This window comes from Bufo bufo, chromosome 8 (genome assembly GCF_905171765.1).
Source record: "Bufo bufo chromosome 8, aBufBuf1.1, whole genome shotgun sequence".
In the NCBI taxonomy this organism is placed as follows: Eukaryota; Metazoa; Chordata; class Amphibia; order Anura; family Bufonidae; genus Bufo; species Bufo bufo.
This window is the reverse complement of record NC_053396.1, coordinates 188,681,310-188,707,274: the sequence shown is the minus strand read 5'-3', so window position 1 is coordinate 188,707,274 and position 25,965 is coordinate 188,681,310. Positions and strand designations below refer to the sequence as shown.

Sequence of the window (25,965 nt, the reverse complement as noted above, 5' to 3'; positions counted from 1 at the left end):
TGATGGAAATGACTGACCAAAACACTGACGTGTGAATAAGGCTTTATACTGATAATTAGGGATGAGCGAATTGACTCCGGATGAAACATCCGAAAGTCCATTCGCATAAAACTTCGTTCTAATACTGTACGGAGCAGGAGCTCCGTACAGTATTAGACTGTATTGGCTCCGAGGAGTCGAAGTTATTGGTTTGCGAAGTCTGTAAAAAACCATTTCCCGAACTCGGGTTAGGTTCCAAGGTACCACTTGGAACCAAACCCAAGTTCGGGAAATGTTTTTTTACAGTAGAAATTAATGAGACTTCGCAAAGCAATAACTTCGGCTCATCGGAGCCAATACATTCTAATACTATACGGAGCTCCTGCATCCAAAGTTGATTCCCTACTGATAATAATCCAATGTCTGAGCATTGAACAAATCGTCTGGTGTAATCAAATTATAATCAGCCACATATGAACACTATGCCAGCGGGTAGTCACCTAGCTCTAAGCACTTTGTAATGAGACAGGCCACATTCACTTTTCATATAGTTTATTTTTGACTTGCAATCAGAAAATCCACAGTTTTTGATTATATTATTATTATTATAATATGCACTTATAAATCATTTGCATTTGAACAAACATCAAAGTGACTGACTCATTTGGCATCCTTCCCCCTGCAGTCCTCCAAAAGGTCTGACAAGGTGGTGAGAAAAGACACGACAAGGCAGAAGAACAATTTAAAGAGACAAGACAAGGGTAAAAGGATGGAAGTAAGGTAGGTTATACTGCTGGCAGTATGTATGCCTGTGGTACAGGAGTGCATGTAGTATGTTATGCATTGTAAAGGTGACTAATATCTATAGGAAACCTAGCTGACCAGTCTGATGGATGAAGGCCAGAAGGCAGAAGATCTTACTGTGTACAGTGTTGTGTCTATGTAACAGGCGAGGTGGAGAACATATCTCATAAGCCATGATGGACCTTGATATTTGAGGATATTGATTACAATCAAAGGACATTTAGTCAAAAGGAACACAGAGGAGAACATAAGAGCTCTATTAGGCGAGATAGTAGACATACTAGACAGCTCAAGGCTGGAGCATAACATCATAGTGCACCAGATAGGCATCATTATACATGTATATCTTGCGTTCATTTGCGTTATAGCTCAGACTTTGCACCTTCTCTGACATCTTCTCCATCATGAAGCTTATCTGCTCTCCCTTTCCAGTCTTGGTGTCAAACATATAGAAGATCTCCTCCGTCTTTTTGTTTACAGAGCGAGTGGCATAGAGGACTCCGCACATCATGAAGGCGTTGGTCACATTTGTCTTCTTCAGTGTGGTGGTCCAGGAATTTTCCACCGTAAAGGTGGCTACATTGACCTTACCCACCACAATTTTTCCAGCACTTGCTTCAGTGCAGTATATCACCCACAGACCCTTCTCATCCGAAGCAAAGTCCATTTCTTGGTAGCTGACTCCAGAATAGGAGCATCGGTTATTGAATACGGCATTGGGTAGAGCTTTTCTTTGGTAGACCCCGTTGTTCAAGTTTGTTCTGCACATGTCATGACTGTTGTAGCAGTTGTAGTACAGATTGCCGTTGTAGACGATCACTCCTGCGCCCTGACCTCCAAAAGTATGATTCCATCTGTTATTGATGAGCACAGAGAGGGGCAGGTCGATGGAGTTCTTGTACAGCTGTATATCATTCAAGGATGGATAAATACGTATGGACTCTAGAATTCGGCCGTCAGGATTAAGAGGAGCAACCCAATACAAGGACTTCTTAGTGGCGTTCCATGCTGCATCCTTACCCCATGCTCCAGACTTGAAGGCGACTCCCTTCCAGTTAAGTTGCAGAAGGTTGGGTTTGCTGATAAGTGATAAGCCATGGTGCTGACAAGATCCTTGAGGGAAAAATATCACTCTGTTATTAGATATAGACAGATGGATTGATATATGATTTATATGGCATATCTTCAATAACTGCAGTGTACTTGGGATCCTTTACCTGGAGCACTGATATTGTTGGTATGAAATTCTATGGTAAGTGTCACATGTAGAGCATTTAGTTTTTCTACGGTATTGGCTCAACATACTCTACCACCTGGATGCAGTAAGATATCACTGGCAAGTTCGGATTTCCCATAGGAACAATGGGCCCTTGAATATGGGGATCTCCGTAGGAAAGGTGGTGCTCTTCAGGGTAAAATATATTTCTTGTAAGGAGATTAGGTGTTTTAGCTGCATACAATGCTCGTATACATGAAATGTGGTCCTTTGTTGTAAGCATTAATGAAATAAAATTGTCCATATGTCCTATTAAGGCATATGGTTATCTAGAAGAGTCAGATTCTTGCCTATTAACCATAGTTTCAAAGAGCTGACCCTACCCTGGAGGACTCAGGGTGACCATGTATTACATTTGAATGGGCACATGTAATACCACATTTCTCCTGCAGTGGCCACTGCAGGAAATATGTTTTGCTGGATTCTGCAACTATCAGCTGATTGCCATCAAGTCCTCATCTACCAAACGGGTTACATAGTTACATAGTTAATACAGTTGAAAAAAGACATAAGTCCATCAAGTTCAACCACGGGATAAGTGGGGATGCGAATCCCAGAAGGAATTGAGACTCAGATTTTTACACGTTTTCAGAAGCATTAATGTTGTTTACTTTAAGAATTCATCTAAACTCTTTTTAAAACTGTCCACTGTTTCTACTGTGACCACGTCCTGAGGAAGTCTATTCCACAGATTCACAGTTCTTACAGTAAAGAAGCTTTGACGCTTCTGGAGACTGAACTTTTCCTTCTCTGGTCGGAGGCAGTGCCCCCTCAATAGGATACAATAGGAATAGCCCCTTTAACTGTGCTACATTTAGCCATGTCTGTTAATCATGTGAATATCCATAGAGTCCAAGCCCTGTTTGTGCTCCATCTATGCTGGCTGAAAAGAATCTTGCAAGAGAGTATTTTGTGCTTTCAGATTCCTGCTATGTGAATCCTAAGGACCTGTCCCACAGTATTTATTTTACTTTGAGGACATGATGACCAACTCACCAAGTGGTACCATGGGTGCAGCTTTCATCTTAATAGTTTTCTCACAATCTGCAAAACGTTTCTTCAGAACCTCCATGTCTCTCTGAGCTTTGAGGACATTGTTCTTGTCAAGAGTCTCCAGCTGTCCAACTGACTTTGAGATATTCTTCACCTAGAGGTACAAATTAATGAAGAAATTACACCTGGAATCTAATGTGATAAGATCAAACGTTAGATGTAGGATGGACCATACCTCCTTATACAGGTCTTCCACGTGAGCGTTACTTCCGTTGACTCTGCCTCTCAGCTGTGAGATGACCATCTCCATCTCTTTGATCTCTTTCTTTAGGACATCAAAGTTAATTTCTACTAGGCCTTCAGGACGCATCTTCTCCAACTTTTCCAGTCTCTTGGTTAGGTTAATGAGTTTTTCCATATAGGCATCCAGTCTGATGTCCTGCTCTTCTAGCTGTATAATATGAAACAGGGTAAGGTTGGTAGTACTCATTATAGGTTAGACAATATAATTATAGCGGATCTCATGTACTATAACATTGATTGTCTACCCTTAGGATAGGGCATTTCTTTGGTGGGTGTCTAATCTTCATGAATGGGACAAGTTGCAGTTCCAGGCTCCATCTTTTAGCTATTCCTCACAGTATTCCCATGAAGAACATTGGCACAGTGGAGAGGTCAGTATGCCCATCATTGTTATATACTGTCAGTTTATCAGTGGGTACATTTGATCAGACACTAAATATACACTGCTTTGATCTTTGTACTATAGACATCAGTGGGCAATACCACCATAAGAGAAGGTTATGCTCACCTTCTGCATTTCATCTTCCACACGGTTGATCAGTTGTTGAGTTTCATCCTCTAGGGTGCCCACCCTCATGGCTGGAAAGGAGCTATCTGGTAGTAGAACTTCACATACACAGTGGTCCCCTCCATTTACCTTCCCTGTAACATTTTGAGCCACCTGGAAGTAAAGGTACACAGAGGTTTCCATTAAATAAATCTAAAGACTGTAGCATAATGGAACATCAAAGATCATCTGAAACTCAGTATGGCACATATTCATAGAAATGTATTGATTTCTCTTCCATTGAGTTGTATTGAACCTCCACATGGTAATATCTCCAATATATGATTTGATAGTCTCAGTTTGATGTGCCTCTCTCTAAGGGTCCTTTTTCACAACCAATTTCAGCCCCCAGCAAGCACCGATCGACGATATACCAGCCGATCGACGTTCAATTGTTTGGAGTAAGGTTATAGGTATCTAGATGTAGAGAATCTAGATGATATATATCCTCAAGCTAGGTCATCTATATCCCATCAGTGGGACGATAGATGAGATAAATTTGATAATTAGACAGAAATAAGATAGATAATTAGATAGAAATGAGATCATTAGATAGATACATAGATATGAAATAGATGGACATGAGATACACAGAAAGATGGATGGATAGAAATTAGATATAGATTATAGAGATAGATAATTAGACGGATAGATAGAAATTAGATAGTTTGATAGAAATTAGATAGATCGATAGATAATGAGATAGATACATAGATATGAGAGATAGATATAGATATGAGATACACAACAGATGGATAGATAGAAATGAGATAATTAGATACATATATATGAAATAGATAGATAGAGATACATACATATACATAGATATGAAATAGATAGAGATACATATACATAGATATGAAATACGCAGAAAGATAGATAGATAGATATTAGATCGATAGAAATGAAACAGATAAATAGATACTCAATAGATATTAGATGGGATAAATAATAGATGATATCAAGCACACAGTACTGCATATTGTAATTTTATTCAGATTTGGTAATACATTGCACACTACATATACAAGATATACAGATACAAGAAATGATTGACTATATATATATTGATATATGTACTATACATACAGACGTAGCAGAGGCGAATTGTGCCAGCTATTGTTTCCAGGAACAGCATCACTTTTGTCTGAGGTCTGTTACTGATATTGCAGCTCATTGCCAATAAAGTGAATGCAGTTGGGCTGCAATACTAAACAAAGCCTTTAGACATGGGTGGCGCTGTTTTTAGGTAAAGCATACCCAGATTTTTAATCCTGCACAGCCCTTTGAATGTGTATTCCCATACAACACCACTTTGAATATGATCTACATAAAACAAAGGTTTTTCTTATATTTCTTCTAGCTCATTTCTATCTATATATGTGCTGTCATACTTCTCCAAGCTGCTGAGATCTTCCCCCCCAGTGTCCCCTTCTATTAAAGGATTTGTATTACCAAAGACACCCCCTTTATAATGAAAGCTGACGCAGCCCCAGTCTATGGCACAAATCCTGCACCCGAAACCCCATCAATCAGTGGATTTTGACAAGATGTTATGCTGTTAGGTGACTATTTCCCCTACAGCGGCCACTACAGGGGAAATGCCGTATTACATGCAGCCCCTCAAATAAATAGCCTCCCATGTAATACATGGGAAGCCTAAGACCACCACAGCAAGAGCTGCTGCTTTAGTGGTTCTCTGTTCCCCCTATATTATGTTTATATGCACCAATTGGGAATATGGACGAGGACAACCCTTTAAGGGGCAGTAAAGTTTGTGTAACCTTTACACAAGGTACTAAACAGTATTCTGGAAACTCATCCAGTGCAGCACCATGGATGACAGCCTGTGAACTCAGGAACAGCCAGCAGAATTGTGAATGCAGCTCTGGAGCATAATACAAGCCATAATTCAGAATCAGTAAATTGTATAGCGGTTAAATGTAAAATAATGGTTAACCATTTCATTGCTATTGCATTTTTGATCTGTGACCTTCTCACCAGCCAATAATAGCATTGCTTTACTTTGGCTTCATTGTCTTCCTGGGATGTCTCACCGTCCTGTACCAAATCCGTAGCATTGTGAACATTGCTGTTGGTTTTATGGAACCTTTTCATCAGGTAACGTCTGCGGAAGGATGTAACATGGAGGACTGAGTGATACAATGGGTTTATATGAAGTGGAGGAGATTGCAATACACTGGAAAGGATAAAAGCACTTGAACTGGAATTGAAAGGTATTGTTCTAGTCCACTGGGACAAACTGGGTGCTGTGGGAAAAAAGGCTGCTTTCCCAGATTGTCCTTGGATCTCCTGAAATAGGGGAGATCTTCCACAAGAGAGCTTGCCAGCTGCCGCATATGTGTTTAGTTTGCAATCATTGACTTCAAAGGTTATGGCGACCTTCTGGTGCCAATTTCTATGCTTCAATGCACTTATTTTTGGTTAAAAACCATTTTGCAATAAGTTTTTTTTTTTAAAAATGTTCACTATTTGGCTACTTCATCCCTCTTATGGATATTTACTGTGAATGGCATACTGCAGCCTGCTATGTATTGGGATGAATAGAAGCTGCAGAAGCCAATTCGTGCAAAATATTTAATCAAACCCTACTTCCCGCCAAATTTTTTTTTTGCATAAATACGTTTTATATAAAGAAAATGCACTCATTGGTATCCATATAATGGCAGCTGTGTAAATATGTATCCAGTAAGCTCCCCTTGTGGTTGCAGGAATTTAGTAATTTTATTCTATGGCTGCCCAAAAAAATGTTCTGCAAAACACAGCATGTAATAACCTATTCCCGGCATCTGCCCTAGATATATACGGTGGATGTTGGGAGTTTAAATATGGCACTGGCTCAGGGGTTGAGCTTGCACCATAACCAGAGGGTTACAACTGTATTACAGTGTTGACAACCATGGGCAGTGTTAGGGATTGGAGATAACTCTGATCACAGACAATTAGGCCCATCAGACGATGCAGTTTATTGCAACTATATCATCTGAGCAGTTAGTCAGAGGGATAGGAAACTTTCTGACCCTTTCAAGAAATTATGGGGTGCCAATTGTTTGTCATGGTACCCTGGGGCCTTGTTAAGGGTCCCAGGCCACCCATTGTAACTTCCTACTAAGCTCTGCCCCATGGCAGGGTTTATTAGGATTACGTCAGAATCATCATAGACTGCAATACTAAATTATTGCAGTCTATAGTATACGTGATCCAAGGATCAAAAATAAAAGTAAAAAAAAATTATAGCAAAAGCGCTTCAAATGTCAAATCACCCCCTTTGCCAGTTGTATTTATAAAAGTAAATGATCAATTTAAAAAAATAAACATAACTGGTATCGCCACGTCTGAAAATGTCCAAAACTATAAAAAAAAATATTTATATTACACAGTAAACGTAACATAAAAAAAATTAAAATGCCCAAATTGCCAGTTACCCTGTCCACCGAATTTTTTTTAATAAAAAGTGATCAAAAGTCGTATGTACGCCAAACTGTCACACAGCTCTATAGACAGTTATGGGTGTCAGAATATACAGTCACAGAGCAGTTTTTTAAATTTTTAGTATTTTTTTAAAAGTAGTAAACAAAAGATAAACAATATAAATTTAGTATCGCTGTAATCGCATCGACCCGCATAAAAAAGTAATGTGTCATTTTTATAGCACAATGAATGCCATAGAAACAAAACACAAAAAACTATGGCAGAATTTCAGTTTTTTTCAGTTTTACACCACAAAGACTTTTTTCCTGTATTTCAGTTTTCATGATACAGTATATTAAAATGAGCCACCATTTCTACTAACGTGACTATAGACAAGGCCGCCATATAGGTTGTCTCTTTTTGAATTAACTTCTCAGAAATTGAAGAACAATATCTTATATTTCCAGTATGTTTTTAAATGGGGTTTTACAGGAGAATAAAAAAATGGTCTTTAAAGGAATAAAAAATAAAAATAAAAAAAGCATTACTCACCCTCACTGATCCCCCGCCGCTGCTGTTCTGGTCTCTATTGCTCTTCATTTCCTAGTCCTGGGCTAAATACATAGGAAACAGCTTGAATTACCGGAGAGTGAGCAGTCCACTAAACTTGTATGTTCAGTCTAGGACCCGGGGCAGTATCAGAATAGCAGCAATGGGGGATTGGTGAAGGTGAGTAATGCTTCTTTGTTATTTTTGATTGTTTCTGACCTGAGTTTTTTTTTTTTATCATCCACCTGGAACAGCATAAATACAAAAATGCTAATATAGAAAAAGGTCGAAAGCAAAAGAGAAAGAAAGATACAAAATAGTTATTATTTCAGTTCACATTAAAGCCTTCTGTCTTATTGCCAACGGCAGTTTTTCGAATGAAATTTTCCAGCCCACAGACTGCTGGGTATTGTTGGAGTCTTGATGGCCAATTCTCTGCATGTAGGAAAGAGAAGAAAAGGAAAATTATGTAGAGGATTGCAAACAAATTGGTAGCCCCATCTTTGATTTTAAGATCATTTAGCATCTTTGTCACCCATATTTTCAGATTTATATTTATGTATGTAGTTCTTGAAATGCTCACTGATTTCTTCTATGAATAGGCTATAGGGTTGAGTGTCTCATTAAAGTAAATCTTTCAGGTCTCCTATGTGAGGGCTGCATAGTGTGGGGGAAGCTGAACCCAGAGATATATTGTTTTCTATGATTTTAATTAATACTTCAATGTAAATGCAGTTTAACTGCAACCAAACTCATAACACAACCTATGAGTCCTGCTTCCCCTGCCCACTTATAGAGAAAGCATGTGAGTCCTATCCCTGCCCATTCATAGAAAAAGCCTGTGAGTCCTGCTTCCCCCATCCACTCATAGAGAAACCCTGTAAGTCCTGCTTCCCACAACCAATCATAGAAAAAGCCTGTGAGTCCTGCTTCCCTCAACCACTCATATAGAAAGACCACTGATAGAAGAAGCCTGAGTCCTGCTTCCGCCAACCACTCATAGAGAATGCTAGTGTCATGCATCCTCCACTCACTAATAGAGAAAGTCCATGAGTCATGAATCCCAAAATCTCATAGAAAGAGCCTGTGAGTCCTGCTTCCACTTCCCATTTATATAGAAAGTCAGTGAGTCCTGCTTCCACTGCTCAGTCATACAAAAAAAGCATGTGAGTCCTGCTCCCCATCCACTCATAGAAAAAGCCTGTGACTCCTTCTTGACCCGTTTGTTCATAGAGAAAGCCTTTGAGTTCTGCTTCCCTTCTACACTCATAGAGAGAGCCTGTGAGTCCTGCTTTCTCCCACTCATAGATACAATGATTGACAGGACTCACAGGCTTTCTCTATTAGTGGGCGGGGGAAGTAGGACTCATAGGCATTCTCTATGAGTAATCTAATGAAGTAGGACTCACAGGCTTCTTCTATTTATGGGAAGTAGAACTTAAGTTAGGCTACTTTCACACTAGCGTTCAGAGAGGATCCGTCTGATGTCTGCACAGACGGATCCGCTCCTATAATGCAGACGTTTGGATCTGTTCAGAACGGATCCGTCTGCATTATAGTTTAGAAAAAATTCTAAGTCCGAAAGTTGTTCAGACGGATCTGTCCAGACTTTACATTGAAAGTCAATGGGGGACGGATCCGTTTGAAAATTGAGCCATATTGTGTCAACTTCAAACGGATCCGTCCCCATTGACTTACATTGTAAGTCTGGACGGATCCGTTTGCCTCCGCACGGCCAGGCGGACACCCGAACGCTGCAAGCGGAGGCTGAACGCTGCCAGACTGATGCATTCTCCGGAGCGGATCCGCATCCACTCAGAATGCATTGGTAGCTGGACGGATGCGTTCTGGGCCGCTTGTGAGACCCTTCAAATGGAGCTCACAAGCGGAGCCCCGACGCTAGTGTGAAAGTAGCCTAAGGGCCATGTAAGTATCGATTTCTCCAGACCCACTGGCTTTGGGGCAGATTAAAAAAAAACACTGGAAAATCCCTTTATGCCCTTTTATTGTGTGCGGTCTTCTGAGACCAATATGATTGCCTCTGATGTATTCATTACGTACAGTTTCAACAGTTTAAGCAGTTTCCAAGAATGAATGTAATTTTTTTTGCAGAATGTATTGCCAGTATAATGTCATAGTTATTCTGAGTATTTCCTAGCACTTCCAACCAAATCCAAGTTGGTGAAATTGCTAATTTTGCTTATTCCTACTCTACATGGTTCTTATCAGAAAGTTAGCTAGATTTGTTACATACAACATGGCTGGAAGTGTGCAGAAATACTCAGTATTACTGTGCATTGTACCAGGTTTATAGCAAAGAAGGCAAAGGAACGTACCATAGATTATTCTTTCCTTCATCTTGCAGGCAGCCATGTTATTGAAGGCACAGTGGAAGATGGGTATGAAGTTGATTTTCTACTTCCAGAGGTTGGATGATGTTTCTCTGCTGAATTTCCAGTAAAAAAAAAAATCACAGGGTCCTTGTCTCGCCAAGGACATCTTAGATAGGACCTTGCTAGCGAAGGCTCTATCTCAGACTGCATTGCAGCTAGAGATGTGATGTAGGTCTTTTTTTTAAAGCTATTTCCATCAGTTATTGTGAGCCAAAACCAGATTCAGGTCAAAAACACAGAATATGTGCAAATCTTGAGTAGGCTTCACTACTGGTTTTGGCTCTCAATAACTGATAGAAGTAACTGACCAAATAACTGAAGTGTGAACTTGGCCTTAGCAGTGATACAGCCAAGATAGATACCTGCAGCTCTCACTGCTCAGCCTGTTACTACAGGCTGTATAGCAGCTAGTTTTAAAGGGGTTCTCTGACATTTTGATATGGATGGCCTATCTTCAGGATAGGTCATCAATACCTGATCTGCGGCAGGCTGACTTCCAGGACTCCCGCTGATCAGCTATTTGAGGAGACCGTAGAGATCCTGTGAGCACTGCGATCTCCTCACTGCTTACCAAGCACAACACTGTACATTGGATAGTAGCTGTGCTTTGCATTTCAGCTCAGGCCCATTCACTTGAATGGGACTGAGATGCGTTTAGACCATGTGACGTCACTGGCCTAAGAAGAGGCCGCAGCCCACCGGAGTGCTGTGGCCTCTTCAAACAGCTGATCGGTGAGGGGTGCTGGGAGTTGGATGCACACAGATAAGATATTGATGACCTGTCCTGAGGATAGGTGATGAATATCAAAATCATAGAAAACCTCTTTTAAACAAAACCTATATTGCAGCTCTAGCTGCGCTATAGCCTGAGACAGAGCAGGTTGAAGTAGTTCCCCCTAAGTACTTTAGTGCAATGGCTAGAATGATGAAATATATTGTGAATCAGTGTCTTCTCAGCTATCTAGCCATTATAGTAGTCCACGGTGGGGTGGGGGGGTTGGTCAATGGTGACAGATCTGTCATCTCTCCTGACAAGTTTGTTTTAGCAACTACTAGTATTCCCCATGAAATAACAATTCTGGGTCATTTTTTCTTATAACTGCGATCTGACATTACTCTGTTATTCCTCTTAGAAATAGTATGAATGCATTGACAATTCAGTGTTAACTTTTTTTTGTTGTTGCTGTCAAAATGGCATGTCCATACACAGTTTGGCACTGTTAGCACTGATCGCACAATGTCTGACTGTATAAGCACATCCCCCATCCCCCATCTGGTATCATCCAGTTGTCAAATTATGCTGGAGGACTGACAAAAATAAAACAAGATGTTGTTTGTGGGGCTGTTTAACCACGTCTTTGTTTAATTCAGTAATACAAGAGATACCATATTCATGCCAGTTTGAATAGGCCCGATCCCTATATGTTCAGGTTCCTGGGACAGTCTCAGGAAAACAAGGCTTTCGGTAGGTGTGCTATAGATTCAGTCTAGATCCAGATTTAGGGCTCATGGACACAAATTTTTTTTTTTTCTGTGTCCATTCAGTTTTTTTTGCTGCCCGTATATTGAGCCATTCACTTAAATGGGGTTGCAAAAAACCCCGGAAATGACTCCATGTGCATTCTATGTCCGTTCCGCAATAAAATAGAACATGTTCTATTATTGCCCGCATTACGGACAAGGATATGACTGTTCTATTAGGGGCCGGCAGTTCCGTTCCATACTGGCCGTTATCTGTGTTTTGCGGTTCCACAATTTACGGACCGCGAAACATCCAACGGTCAGGTGCATGAGCCCTTACAGCACATTCATTGCTGTGTGGTGAAAATACATGTGCGTATGTTTGTATGCTTTTTGTCTATACATTAAAAGATTTACCAAGGTTGCAAATGCAGTTGATTTTCACAATATTACGCAGAGTGCAATGAATATCTGACATTGCAAATCCTATAAATCTAGATGCACATTCTCCTTCTCCAAATACATGACCGTACTTCAATATACAGCAGTACTGAGTATGTCAGCACACTTCAGGAAGCCCGATATAGCTAAAAGTTTATATCCATTTACTTGGTAGCCCATAGACTTAATATTACTGCATTGTAAATTGCCAATGAAGTCGCCATTTTTTTGAAGCGCGTGGTGCAAACACCATGTATTGGTAGATATTCAATCACTATAAACTATACAATGTGACCTGTAGCCAGGGATACGTGGCCAGTGTTAGTAAATAGGTTCAGGGGTGCACATAGAAAACAATGTAAATAGGGAAATGTCCTTGCATTGGTTCTAGAACTCTATGGGCTCATTCCTTGTTAATCTCCCTTCTTTTCATGCTTTTCATGCAATTAAGGTGACCCTGAATCCTTCTTCAAAGGGAGCCTGTCCCACTGACCCCCGGGGTCTGATCTGCAGGCGGTAGGTTATAGAGCAGGAGGAACTGAGCAGATTGATTTTGAAGGAATGATTCAGTATAGCTTGTATTTCCTTCATTAACATCTCTGCTCTTTTATGCTCGAGTCCAGCGGGTGGTCCTATCCGTGATTGACAGCTAGCTTGTATTTCCTTCAAAAATTTCCTTCCTTAAAGAGGTTTTCCGAGACGTAAAGACTCCTCTGGCTAGGTCCTCAGTATCTGATCAGTGGTGGTCGGACACCTGGGTCACCCCTCTGAACAGCTGTCTCGCTGCTTTCCCTAGGCCTAGTGCCAATGCGTTCATCGATCACATGACCTAGGCGCAGCTCAGCTCCATAGAAGTGAATGGGTGTGAGCTGCAATACCAAACACAACCACTATACAATGTATGGCACTGTTTTTGGTGAGCTCACAGGAGCAGCGCTAGTGCCTTCTCAAACAGCTGTTTCCGACACCCGGGACCCCCACCGATCAGATACTGATGTCTCGGAAAAAACCCTTTTAAGGAAGGAAGTTATTGAAGGAAAGTTATAATCTCGGAAAACCCTTTTATCTTATATTTCCTTCATTTATATCTCTGCTCTTTCATGCTTAGTAGTCCAGTGGGCGGTGCTATCTGTGATTGACAGCTACCTTTGTATGCACAGTCATACAGATGTCAGCTGTCAATCACTGATAGGACCACCCACCGGATTCCTAAGCATAGTACGAGTGAATAAAATACTATATATCAGTCTGCTCAGCTTCTCCTGCTCTATAACATGCTGCCTGCAGACTGGACTGCATGTAAAGTGTGACAGGTTCCCTTTAATAAAACTGTGATGCTTGTAGTGAAGAGGAGCCCCAGCAAGGTCTGAATGTCCCACAAGTCCACTTATGGCCACCACATCACAATGTTCTGCTGTTTTAGGTCCAATATTCTTGCCAATTCATTTCTAACTATATCTGTATAGCAGAGCTCTAAGGCTGCATAGGCACAGTGATACATAAGAGGACGGGGGCTTCCTGCAGTCACCACTGGTGGAACTCAGGAACTTTTTGACAATAGTATGCATTAAAGGGGTTTTCCAGAATTTAACTACTGATGACCTACCCTTAGCATAGGTCATCAATATCAGATGGGGAGCTGGGCACAGAACTGCACCGCCCTGTACCCTGTGTAGTGGATGTGCCTGGGTATTGCAGCACAATCTGAGGAGCGCCGCAGTAACCAGGCGCTACATCTGGTGTAAGGAAAAGTCATCAATAGTTAAGTCCCAGAAAACCCCTTTGAAGGGGGTTGTCCAAGATAATTAAAAATCCTACTAATACTCCCAAATGCTGTAAAAAACATTACGTACCATTTTCTGTCTCGACAGTCCTTTTCTCGCCGTCTCTTTACAGACCGCAGGTATACGGCATCATATAACCGTTGAAGCCAATCCCTGTTCCCCTACAGCTGAAGACAGAGATTGGCTGCAGCAGTCACCATTACAGTCTGTAGCCAGACAGCAGGAGAAGGACCGGACCAGCGGTGCAGCGAAAGATGTATGTGCTTCATTTTTTACTGCATTTGCGGGACTATAAGTGAACTTTTTAAGTATCCTTTAAGCTCCTAAGCTCCCTCTAGTGGTGGCTCATATCCTATAATTGTCTATGTTGGGGATTTGGAGCTCTGAAAATCAAAGCTCAGAATGAATCTCGATATGCCCTGTTTTTGACCCTCATTATAAAACGGGATAGGAAGGATGACCGTTAATCCAACCGGGTCGTCTATAGCCTGTGTGTGCGGACATATTCTGCGTCAGACGCAGCGTCATGTCATATGACATCAGAGGCACTTACAGACACCGTCAAGGCACCTCTGTGAAAATTAGGCTGTAGCCACAAGTGCGTGAGCCCTTCATGGTTATAGATGCGGGGGAACTTTGCTAATATGTAAACGGACGGCATTGCTCTAAGAAAGAAGCCATATACTCACAAATCCGACTGCACCGTGGAGCAGGACCAGTGTCAGGAGGCAGAGATACATCTTCATTTGGGATAAGCCGACAGTGCTTTGTGCCCACAATGCTGGGAGTTATATAGGTGGATGCTGAGCCCCCAGCGCACTCCGACCCCCTCCCCCTGCTCTCTTACAGCTATGTTATCTTGATCCTAAAATGATGTTCTCGAGATGATTACAGGGTGTAGTAAGCACGTATCAATGACCTGCTTGTAGAAAGCAGGATTACGGGTGTATGGTGACAAGTGTCGGGGATTATAGCACCTAATGTCATGGTCCTATAAGTACTGCATTATAGCCCCATTGTGCTTTACGTTGTCATATTCTCGTATTTTGCATACAGGGGATTAGGTTTGTGGTCATTAGTTTTTTTATTTGTACCAATTTACGGTACATTTTGCATTGCATTTACGCTCCGTACAACCTTGGTGTTTTAAAGACCCCTAAACTGGCCCCTGTAGCAGTTTATGGGGTACTGTACGCCTCTGAATACTTTTGTAGTTACATGTAAATATGAATTTAGCATAGCCGCTGAGCTATTCACTGAAATCTATCTGTAGAGCGCCACCTGATGTTTGTCCTTTTTCTAATTTCTCTGTCCTGATCACTGAGGTTGACACACGTGCTCAGTTCCATCCTTCAACTGCCACCAGCTGTAGCAGAAGGGACACATCCCCTGAGAAAGGACGCACCCCCTGAGCTGCCAGCTTGAAATAAATCTAGAAGAACAATTGGAGCAATGAATGGGGAGATCTCTGGACCCATGTGAGGTACAGGGCAGGTTCTAGCTTTGTTAAAAAGAGACTGTCGTGCACTATGCGATGTCTGATTTGGGACTGTTGGTAGGTATGCGCATATCACTAGGTATGTCACTAGGTATGATCAGTGCAGGATGGACCTCCAGGATCTCCATCAGTCCAGAGAATAGAAGGGTGCAGCATTATGTCACCTTTAGGCCTCATGCACACGGCCGTTGTTTTGGTCCGCATCCGAGCCGCCGTTTTGGCGGCTCGGATGCGGACCCATTCACTTCAATGGGGCCGCAAAAGATGCGGACAGCCCTCCGTGTGCTGTCCGCATCCGTTGCTCCGTTCCGTGGCCTCGCCAAAAAAATATAACATGTCCTATTCTTGACCACGCTTTGTGGACAAGAATAGGCATTTATATTGAAGGCTGTCCGTGCCGTTCCGCAAATTGCAGAACGCGCACGGACGCCATCCGTGTTTGGCGGATCCGCGATTTGCGGACCGCAAAACACACCACAGTCGTGTGCATGCGGCCTTACTGTTTTACCCTGCACAGCTCCATTGAAGTGATTGGGATAATATAGAAAAGGATTCAGCTGTCAATTAGCACTGTGACCCCTTTATTTTCAGGATAGGTGGCGGTCCCAAGGGTCATACCCCTCAGTGATCATACGGTGATGTCGTCTCTCTCACTGCATCCCCTACCACTTGCTTCCCACCAAGTTGGACTTCCCTGAAAGCCACCATTTTGGAGATTTAGGACCTAGGTTCTTAACCACCTCAGCCCCCAGTGCTTAAACACCCTGAAAGACCAGGCCACTTTTTACACTTCTGACCTACACTACTTTCACCGTTTATTGCTCGGTCATGCAACTTACCACCCAAATGAATTTTACCTCCTTTTCTTCTCACTAATAGAGCTTTCATTTGGTGGTATTTCATTGCTGCTGACATTTTTACTTTTTTTGTTATTAATCGAAATTTAACGATTTTTTTTGCAAAAAAATGACATTTTTCACTTTCAGTTGTAAAATTTTGCAAAAAAAACGACATCCATATAGAAATTTTGCTCTAAATTTATAGTTCTACATGTCTTTGATAAAAAAAAAATGTTTGGGTAGAAAAAAAATGGTTTGGGTAAAAGTTATAGCGTTTACAAACTATGGTACAAAAATGTGAATTTCCGCTTTTTGAAGCAGCTCTGACTTTCTGAGCACCTGTCATGTTTCCTGAGGTTCTACAATGCCCAGACAGTACAAACACCCCACAAATGACCCCATTTCTGAAAGTACACACCCTAAGGTATTCGCTGATGGGCATAGTGAGTTCATAGAACTTTTTATTTTTTGTCACAAGTTAGCGGAAAATGATGATTTTTTTTTTTTTTTTTTTTTTTCTTACAAAGTCTCATATTCCACTAACTTGTGACAAAAAATAAAAAGTTCTATGAACTCACTATGCCCATCACGAAATACCTTGGGGTCTCTTCTTTCCAAAATGGGGTCACTTGTGGGGTAGTTATACTGCCCTGGCATTCTAGGGGCCCAAATGTGTGGTAAGGAGTTTGAAATCAAATTCAGTAAAAAATGACCTGTGAAATCCGAAAGGTGCTCTTTGGAATATGGGCCCCTTTGCCCACCTAGGCTGCAAAAAAGTGTCACACATCTGGTATTGCCGTACTCAGGAGAAGTTGAGGAATGTGTTTTGGGGTGTCTTTTTACATATACCCATGCTGGGTGAGATAAATATCTTGGTCAAATGACAACTTTGTATAAAAAAATGGGAAAAGTTGTCTTTTGCCAAGATATTTCTCTCACCCAGCATGGGTATATATAAAATGACACCCCAAAACACATTCCCCACCTTCTCCTGAGTACGGAGATACCAGATGTGTGACACTTTTTTGCAGCCTAGGTGGGCAAAGGGGCCCATATTCCAAAGAGCACCTTTCGGATTTCACTCGTCATTTTTTACTGAATTTGATTTCAAACTCCTTACCACACATTTGGGCCCCTAGAATGCCAGGGCAGTATAACTACCCCACAAGTGACCCCATTTTGGAAAGAAGACACCCCAAGGTATTCCGTGAGGGGCATGGCGAGTTCCTAGAATTTTTTATTTTTTGTCACAAGTTAGTGGAAAATGATGATTTTTTTTTTTTTTTTTTTTTTTCATACAAAGTCTCATATTCCACTAACTTGTGACAAAAAATAAAAACTTCCATGAACTCACTATGCCCATCAGCGAATACCTTGGGGTCTCTTCTTTCCAAAATGGGGTCACTTGTGGGGTAGTTATACTGCCCTGGCATTCTAGGGGCCCAAATGTGTGGTAAGGAGTTTGAAATCAAATTCTGTAAAAATTGACCTGTGAAATCCGAAAGGTGCTCTTTGGAATATGGGCCCCTTTGCCCACCTAGGCTGCAAAAAAGTGTCACACATCTGGTATCTCCGTATTCAGTAGAAGTTGGGGAATGTGTTTTGGGGTGTCTTTTTACATATACCCATGCTGGGTGAGAGAAATATCTTGGTCAAATGCCAACTTTGTATAAAAAAATGGGAAAAGTTGTCTTTTGCCAAGATATTTCTCTCACCCAGCAGGGGTATATGTAAAATGACACCCCAAAACACATTCCCCACCTTCTCCTGAGTACGGAGATACCAGATGTGTGACACTTTTTTGCAGCCTAGGTGGGCAAAGGGGCCCATATTCCAAAGAGCACCTTTCGGATTTCACAGGTCATTTATTACAGAATTTGATTTCAAACTCCTTACCACACATTTGGGCCACTAGAATGCCAGGGCAGTATAACTACCCCACAAGTGACCCCATTTTGGAAAGAAGACACCCCAAGGTATTCGCTGATGGACATAGTGAGTTCATGGAAGTTTTTATTTTTTGTCACAAGTTAGTGGAATATGAGACTTTGTATAAAAAAAAAAAAAAAAAAAAAAAAATCAGCATTTTCCACTAACTTGTGACAAAAAATAAAAAATTCTAGGAACTCGCCATGCCCCTCACGGAATACCTTGGGGTGTCTTCTTTCCAAAATGGGGTCACTTGTGGGGTAGTTATACTGCCCTGGCATTTTCCAGGGGCCCTAATGTGTGGTAAGTAGGTAAATGACCTGTGAAATCCTAAAGGTGCTCTTTGGAATATGGGCCCCTTTGCCCACCTAGGCTGCAAAAAAGTGTCACACATGTGGTATCGCCGTATTCAGGAGAAGTTGGGGAATGTGTTTTGGGGTGTCATTTTACATATACCCTTGCTGGGTGAGAGAAATATCTTGGCAAAAGACAACTTTTCCCATTTTTTTATACAAAGTTGGCATTTGACCAAGATATTTCTCTCACCCAGCATGGGTATATGTAAAATGACACCCCAAAACACATTCCCCAACTTCTCCTGAGTACGGCGATACCAGATGTGTGACACTTTTTTGCAGCCTAGATGCGCAAAGGTGCCCAAATTCCTTTTAGGAGGGCATTTTTAGACATTTGGATACCAGACTTCTTCTCACGCTTTGGGGCCCCTAGAATGCCAGGGCAGTATAAATACCCCACATGTGACCCCATTTTGGAAAGAAGACACCCCAAGGTATTCAATGAGGGGCATGGCGAGTTCATAGAAAAAAAAAATTTTTGGCACAAGTTAGCGGAAATTGATATTTTTAATTTTTTTCTCACAAAGTCTCCCGTTCCGCTAACTTGGGACAAAAATTTCAATCTTTCATGGACTCAATATGCCCCTCACGGAATACCTGGGGGTGTCTTCTTTCCGAAATGGGGTCACATGTGGGGTATTTATACTGCCCTGGCATTCTAGGGGCCCTAAAGCGTGAGAAGAAGTCTGGAATATAAATGTCTAAAAAATTTTACGCATTTGGATTCCGTGAGGGGTATGATGAGTTCATGTGAGATTTTATTTTTTGACACAAGTTAGTGGAATATGAGACTTTGTAAGAAAAAAAAAAAATAATTCCGCTAACTTGGGCCAAAAAAATGTCTGAATGGAGCCTTACAGAGGGGTGATCAATGACAGGGGGGTGATCAATGACAGGGGGGGTGATCAATGACAGGGGGGGTGATCAATGACAGGGGGGGTGATCAATGACAGGGGGGGTGATCAATGACAGGGGGGTGATCAATGACAGGGGGGGTGATCAATGACAGGGGGGGTGATCAATGACAGGGGGGGTGATCAATGACAGGGGGGGTGATCAATGACAGGGGGGGTGATCAATGACAGGGGGGTGATCAGGGAGTCTATATGGGGTGATCACCACAGTCATTGATCATGCCCCTGTAAGGCTTCATTCAGACGTCCGGATGCGTTTTGCGGATCCGATCCATCTATCAGTGGATCCGTAAAAATCATGCGGACGTCTGAATGGAGCTTTACAGGGGTGTAATCAATGACAGGGGGGTGATCAGGGAGTCTATATGGGGTGATCACCACAGTCATTGATCACGCCCCTGTAAGGCTTCATTCAGACGTCCGGATGCGTTTTGCGGATCGGATCCATCTATTAGTGCATCCGTAAAAATCATGCGGACATCTGAATGGAGCTTTACAGGGGGGTGATCAGGGAGTCTATATGGGGTGATCACCACAGTCATTGATCATGCCCCTGTAAGGCTTCATTCAGACGTCCGGATGCGTTTTGCGGATCGGATCCATCTATCAGTGCATCCGTAAAAATCATGCGGACATCTGAATGGAGCTTTACAGGGGGTTGATCAATGACAGGGGTGTAATCAATGACAGGGGTGATAACCACAGTCATTGATCACGCCCCTGTAAGGCTTCATTCAGACGTCCGGATGCGTTTTGCGGATCCGATCCATCTATCAGTGCATCCGTAAAAATCATGCGGACATCTGAATGGAGCTTTACAGGGGGTTGATCAATGACAGGGGTGTAATCAATGACAGGGGGGTGATCAGGGAGTCTATATGGGGTGATAACCACAGTCATTGATCACGCCCCTGTAAGGCTTCATTCAGACGTCCGGATGCGTTTTGCGGATCGGATCCATCTATCAGTGCATCCGTAAAAATCATGCGGACATCTGAATGGAGCTTTACAGGGGGGTGATCAGGGAGTCTATATGGGGTGATCACCACAGTCATTGATCATGCCCCTGTAAGGCTTCATTCAGACGTCCGGATGCGTTTTGCGGATCGGATCCATCTATCAGTGCATCCGTAAAAATCATGCGGACATCTGAATGGAGCTTTACAGGGGGGTGATCAGGGAGTCTATATGGGGTGATCACCACAGTCATTGATCATGCCCCTGTAAGGCTTCATTCAGACGTCCGGATGCGTTTTGCGGATCCGATCCATCTATCAGTGCATCCGTAAAAATCATGCGGACGTCTGAATGGAGCTTTACAGGGGGGTGATCAATGACAGGGGTGTGATCAATGACAGGGGGGTGATCAGGGAGTCTATATGGGGTGATAACCACAGTCATTGATCACGCCCCTGTAAGGCTTCATTCAGACGTCCGGATGCGTTTTGCGGATCCGATCCATCTATCAGTGGATCCGTAAAAATCATGCGGACGTCTGAATGGAGCTTTACAGGGGGGAAATCAATGACAGGGGTGTAATCAATGACAGGGGGGTGATCAGGGAGTCTATATGGGGTGATAACCACAGTCATTGATCACGCCCCTGTAAGGCTTCATTCAGACGTCCGGATGCGTTTTGCGGATCCGATCCATCTATCAGTGGATCCGTAAAAATCATGCGGACGTCTGAATGGAGCTTTACAGGGGGTTGATCAATGACAGGGGGGTAATCAATGACAGGGGGGTGATCAGGGAGTCTATATGGGGTGATCAGGTGCTAATAAGGGGTTAATAAGTGACGGGGGGGGGTGTAGTGTAGTGTAGTGGTGCTTGGTGCTACTTTACTGAGCTACCTGTGTCCTCTGGTGGTCGATCCAAACAAAGGGGACCACCAGAGGACCAGGTAGCAGGTATATTAGACGCTGTTATCAAAACAGCGTCTAATATACCTGTTAGGGGTTAAAAAAATCACATCTCCAGCCTGCCAGCGAACGATCGCCGCTGGCAGGCTGGAGATCAACTCTCTTACCTTCCGTTCCTGTGAGCGCGCGCGCCTGTGTGCGCGCGTTCACAGGAAATCTCGCGTCTCGCGAGATGACGCACGGATGCGTCCAGGAGGAATGAATCAACCACCTTCCGGACGCATCCGTGCGTTAGGCGGTCGGGAGGTGGTTAAAGGGGTTATCCCATGATTAATGTAAAAAATGAAAATCAGACATCATATAGTACATGACAGTCTCTTCCTAACAAAGCTAGAACCAGCCCTGTACCTCACATGGGTCCAGAGATCTCCCCATTCATTGCTCCAGTTACTCAGTTAGATTTGTTCAAGTTGGCAGTTCAGGAGTTGTGTCCTTTCTTAGGGTGTGTGTCCTTTATCTGGGGGCATGTCCTTTCTTAGGGTGTGTCCTTTCTGCAGCAGCTGTCACAGCTTCTAACAGAAGACAGGGCGGTAGCAGTAGAAGGATGGAACTGAGCATGTGCGTCCACCTCAGCAAGGTAGACAGAGAAATGAGGAAAAGAACAAACAGCAGATGGCGCTATGCAGATAGATTTTATTGAATAACCCAGTGGGTAGGCTAAATAATTCATTACATGCAATTACAAAAGTATTCACATCCTGGAGCTGGTTTTAAAAAAGTTGAATATTTTTCATGGGACAACCCCCTTAACCTGTGGACTGGCATGGTGGTTGTCTGTGGTTTTGCAAGAAAAGAGTGTTTATTTCCATCGAATTAATGAATGCACCCTGCAAAGCCACATGGTCATTCGACAGTCGCGCTTGAACAGCATATCGCCTGTTTTAGACAGAGGAGGGAAGGGGGGGACGGGGGGGGGAATTAAGGTCATTGATGAGCTGAGCAATGTATGCACAAATTTAGTAAAAAAATAGGCATAGACCATAGGCAGACAGCTCAGCCTGAGTGCTGCAAACACAAAACGGTTGCATATTTTTAATAATTCATTATGATGACACCTCAATTGTGGCCAATTTACCACCGAAAAACAATAGATTCTTTTGCAACATTTTTTTCTGAATACGGTCCAGTTTGTTCATAATCTGTCTTCTCTTTCTGTCTCTGTTCTATCTCTCTTCCTAGAATTCCCTAAATCCATGATACATTAGCCGGGTGTATTCTGTAACATAATTCCTCTGCAGCAGACCAAACATCCCATTGTTCGGTGGTTATATAACGGTGATTAGCCGGGAAATATTGAGACATTTAGCAGGAAATCACCGCCTGTTTATATCATGAACTGGAGAATATGACACCTAATGTGAGCACAATCTGTACTCACACATCTCAGATACAATTTTCCATAGTGTACGTTACGTCTGCTGAGGTCATCATCCTATATTACTTCCCTTTATGCCCTATCCATAGGACCATATTTTTCATCTGCGTGCTATATGCATTTTTTATCGATTTAACACTGACACATTCATTTCTATGGGCCATTGCACACACCTATATTTTGCAGATCCATGGTTTGCGAAGCATGTGTGAATGTGCAGCGAGCCCTGGAGGAGCCGTTGCAGAGAATGGGAGTGATAGTGGCCCTGATGAAGGAATATGGAGGCAGGTTGGATGGCTGCAATTTAGCATTTGTATTGTACTGACCTAGTAGTAGTCTGGGTGATGGGTGTCTTAGCCGTAGTCCCTCACCTTCCAGCAGTGTCTTTTAATGCTGATAGTAGCTGCTCACTCTCCTGTCTGTCTTCTCATGGATTTGCTTGAGGCTGTATTTAGCAGTTATTATTTTTGGAGAATCTTTATGCAGCACACCAGACCTGCAGAGTATTGCGATTGTGAGGTCACGGTTATGGGCAATCGAGGGCTACTCACTGTATTGGAGAACCCTGGGCAGGCATGCAGCAGTGAAGGAGAGGTAGACACAAGTTCCTCTGGGGGACACTCTGTATGTAGGGATCAGGCCTGATGGTGGATGAGGTGCCCTGGATGTTACAGGTATTTTGGGTGCCTGAGGCAAGGTCCCTTTAAGGATCGTGACACCAGTGCCTGTAACGGTGGCACACCGATTTATAGGAGCAGTAATTGAGGTACACAGATGGTATGAGGAACCAAACGTTGCTTTACTTAAAACAGTCCAAACTTTGTACATACAGTTGGTAATTATGCAGTCCCTTTTAGCATATGTTCCACAAGCAGGCTTACATTCAATAATGGCAGGTATAATCTTGCAAGATACTTGGAGGGTATACAATTAATGCTTCACAGTCCAGGCTGCACTATCTCCACAGCTATTCTGGCTGGCTGTATCCCAAGGCCCGGATGCCTAAATGCTGGCTTTAATCCTTGGTAAATAAATCTTCCTCCCGTATTGACCCTTGCTTCTATTTTATAGTACCTCTGCCCATCAACTTACTTATCTGAGCTGGTTGTATTGTCCATGCTTGGTATGCAGGTGGCTGCAGGTTTCTCCCAGAAGGTAAGTTCTTCTTCTGGGGTAATCTTCTGAGCTAAGCTTAGACTCAGGAACTTCAGGCTGAATAGGTTACACTTCTAGCCACCTGGACTGAACTACTTCTCCCCTGTCTGGGCCTACCTATATATACTTAGGGCTCTCTAGCTCCCTCTAATGTCTAGGAGGCTAAACTAGACCCTAACAGGCCTGACCCAGATAACACAGAGAAATGCATAATTAAACATCACAGTAATGCAAAAGACATGTTAACCCTTGTGTAGTGCCCACCTTTACCTAGTGGGACACTACATATATCCATGCTACAATGTTGCCCGTCCTCAGCGCAACATGGAGGGGCCCTGCCCAGCTGGATACTGCAGCCTGAAAGACAAAAATGGAGAACAGGCATACACAGTAATCACCACTTTAGCAATTGAAATATAATAAACAGTTTCACTGAAAGTGCGGTGACAAGGGGCGTCGTTCTCTTCTCTCAGGATAATTGTAAGGGACCAGGGGCGCTGACCTGGTGCAGCGTATCAATGATACCAGGATAGTCCATAATAATAGTCCATAGAAAATGCAGAACAAATAACAATTCTTAGAAGCTCAAGGAACACAATGAGTCCGTACCCAAGCCTTGTAGAGGGTTAAACAGGGGTTTCCCGTGAGGGGCTACCTGGGCCCATAATGTAGTCCCCAAATCTCACAGGTGGGTGCCCCTTGGTAGACCGCGTGGACCTTCTAAACTTGCGGAGATTCCTCCTGACTTGGTTCAGGAGGGTTGGAGGAGTCCACAGGCTCTGGAGCTCCTTCAGGTACACTCTGAGGCGAAGAAATAACAGGAGCTGAAATGGGTTCATCCTGGGATGGAGAAACAACTGGAACAGGAGCAGGTACTACCAGGTTTAACCAGGGAGTGAGAAACCAATGAAGTGGATCTTTATCATGTATCAGGTTCTCATCAGCCTGCATAGGATAAGCAGGTTGGGCTGGCAACTCAGGATCAGGAGACTCTGGTTCAATGTCCTCTGCTGCAGGTTCTCCTTCTATACAGGGCTTTAAACGATTTCTATGTACAACTTGAGAGCCTTTACCTTCTCTAGAGATTTGGTAAATGTGAGCCTCAGCGTTAGGAATGGCAGAAACGACATAGGGAATCCTTTCCCACTTGCTGTCCAATTTACTGGTTCTATGGTTGTTCTTCAACCACACCAGGTCTCCCAGAGCTAAGGGTTCTGCATGAGCAGCCAGGTCATAGTCTCTTTGTTGTCGTTCCCGGGTATTTTCCATGCGTTCCTGAACGATCTCCTTGGCATTGAGGAGACGTCTTTGGTGCTCCACTACCCAATTAGTCTTTGGTAGTGGGTTAATGACATCAGGCACTTGTATATCTAGGGAGTGATCAGCAGGCAACCTCCCTTGACGGCCGAACATCAGATAGAAAGGTGTGTAACCGGTGGAGCAGTGAATTGTGTTGTTATAGGTATACATGAGTTGTGGCAGCAGAGTAGGCCAATTACCCCTTGTCTCTGGGGGTACTGCTTTCAGCATTTCAATGAGAGTTTGATTCATCTTTTCACAGAGTCCGTTACCTTGCGGATTATAGGCGGTGGTCCGGACTTTCTGGCAATTATGCAGCAGGCACATCTCTTGGAACAGCTGTGACTCAAACGCAGACCCTTGGTCGGTGAGGATTCTCTCTGGGCAGAGGATACTCTCTGGACAGAAGGAAATACTTCCAGAACGCCTCTGCTGTAGTCTTAGCTGTCAGGTCTTTCACAGGCACTGCTACGACAAACTTAGTGAAGTGATCAATAATGGTCATGGCATAAGTATACCCTGAGCGACTCGGCTCCAACTTCACATGATCAATAGCAACAAGTTCTAAAGGAGTTTTACTTACGATAGAATGGAGAGGCGCCCTCTGGTCATGACGTTCAGTTCGCCCCACAGTACAGGCAGTGCATTCTCGGCACCATTTCTCAATATCTTCTCTCATCCCAATCCAATAGAATCTTCTGCGAATGGTGGCCTCA

At 42.9% G+C, this 25,965-nt stretch overlaps 1 protein-coding gene across 1 annotated transcript; it reads right to left on the bottom strand.

Annotated features, from left to right (window-relative positions):
- Positions 1-1,072: 1,072 nt before the first annotated feature.
- LOC120978132 (olfactomedin-like) lies at positions 1,073-25,219 on the bottom strand. Its single transcript, XM_040406360.1, has 7 exons — positions 25,024-25,219; positions 24,681-24,807; positions 5,904-6,030; positions 3,864-4,016; positions 3,288-3,503; positions 3,056-3,206; positions 1,073-1,896 (listed from the first exon to the last, which is right to left on the bottom strand). Exons 1-7 carry the CDS (start codon positions 25,217-25,219, stop codon positions 1,073-1,075), a joined length of 1,794 nt encoding a protein of 597 aa, XP_040262294.1.
- Between the last annotated feature and the right edge of the window lie 746 nt (positions 25,220-25,965).

Excerpts from the sequence above, each read along its gene's own strand:
- LOC120978132 (XM_040406360.1), bottom strand. The coding sequence starts at position 25,219 with ATGGAAAATACCCGGGAACGACAACAAAGAGACTATGACCTGGCTGCT. Across the intron at positions 24,808-25,023 it reads TTACCAAATCTCTAGAGAAG|TTGTTTCTCCATCCCAGGAT; the intron begins GTAAAGGCTCTC and ends CTCCTGTTCCAG. Across the intron at positions 1,897-3,055 it reads TGCACCCATGGTACCACTTG|GATCTTGTCAGCACCATGGC; the intron begins GTGAGTTGGTCA and ends TTTTCCCTCAAG.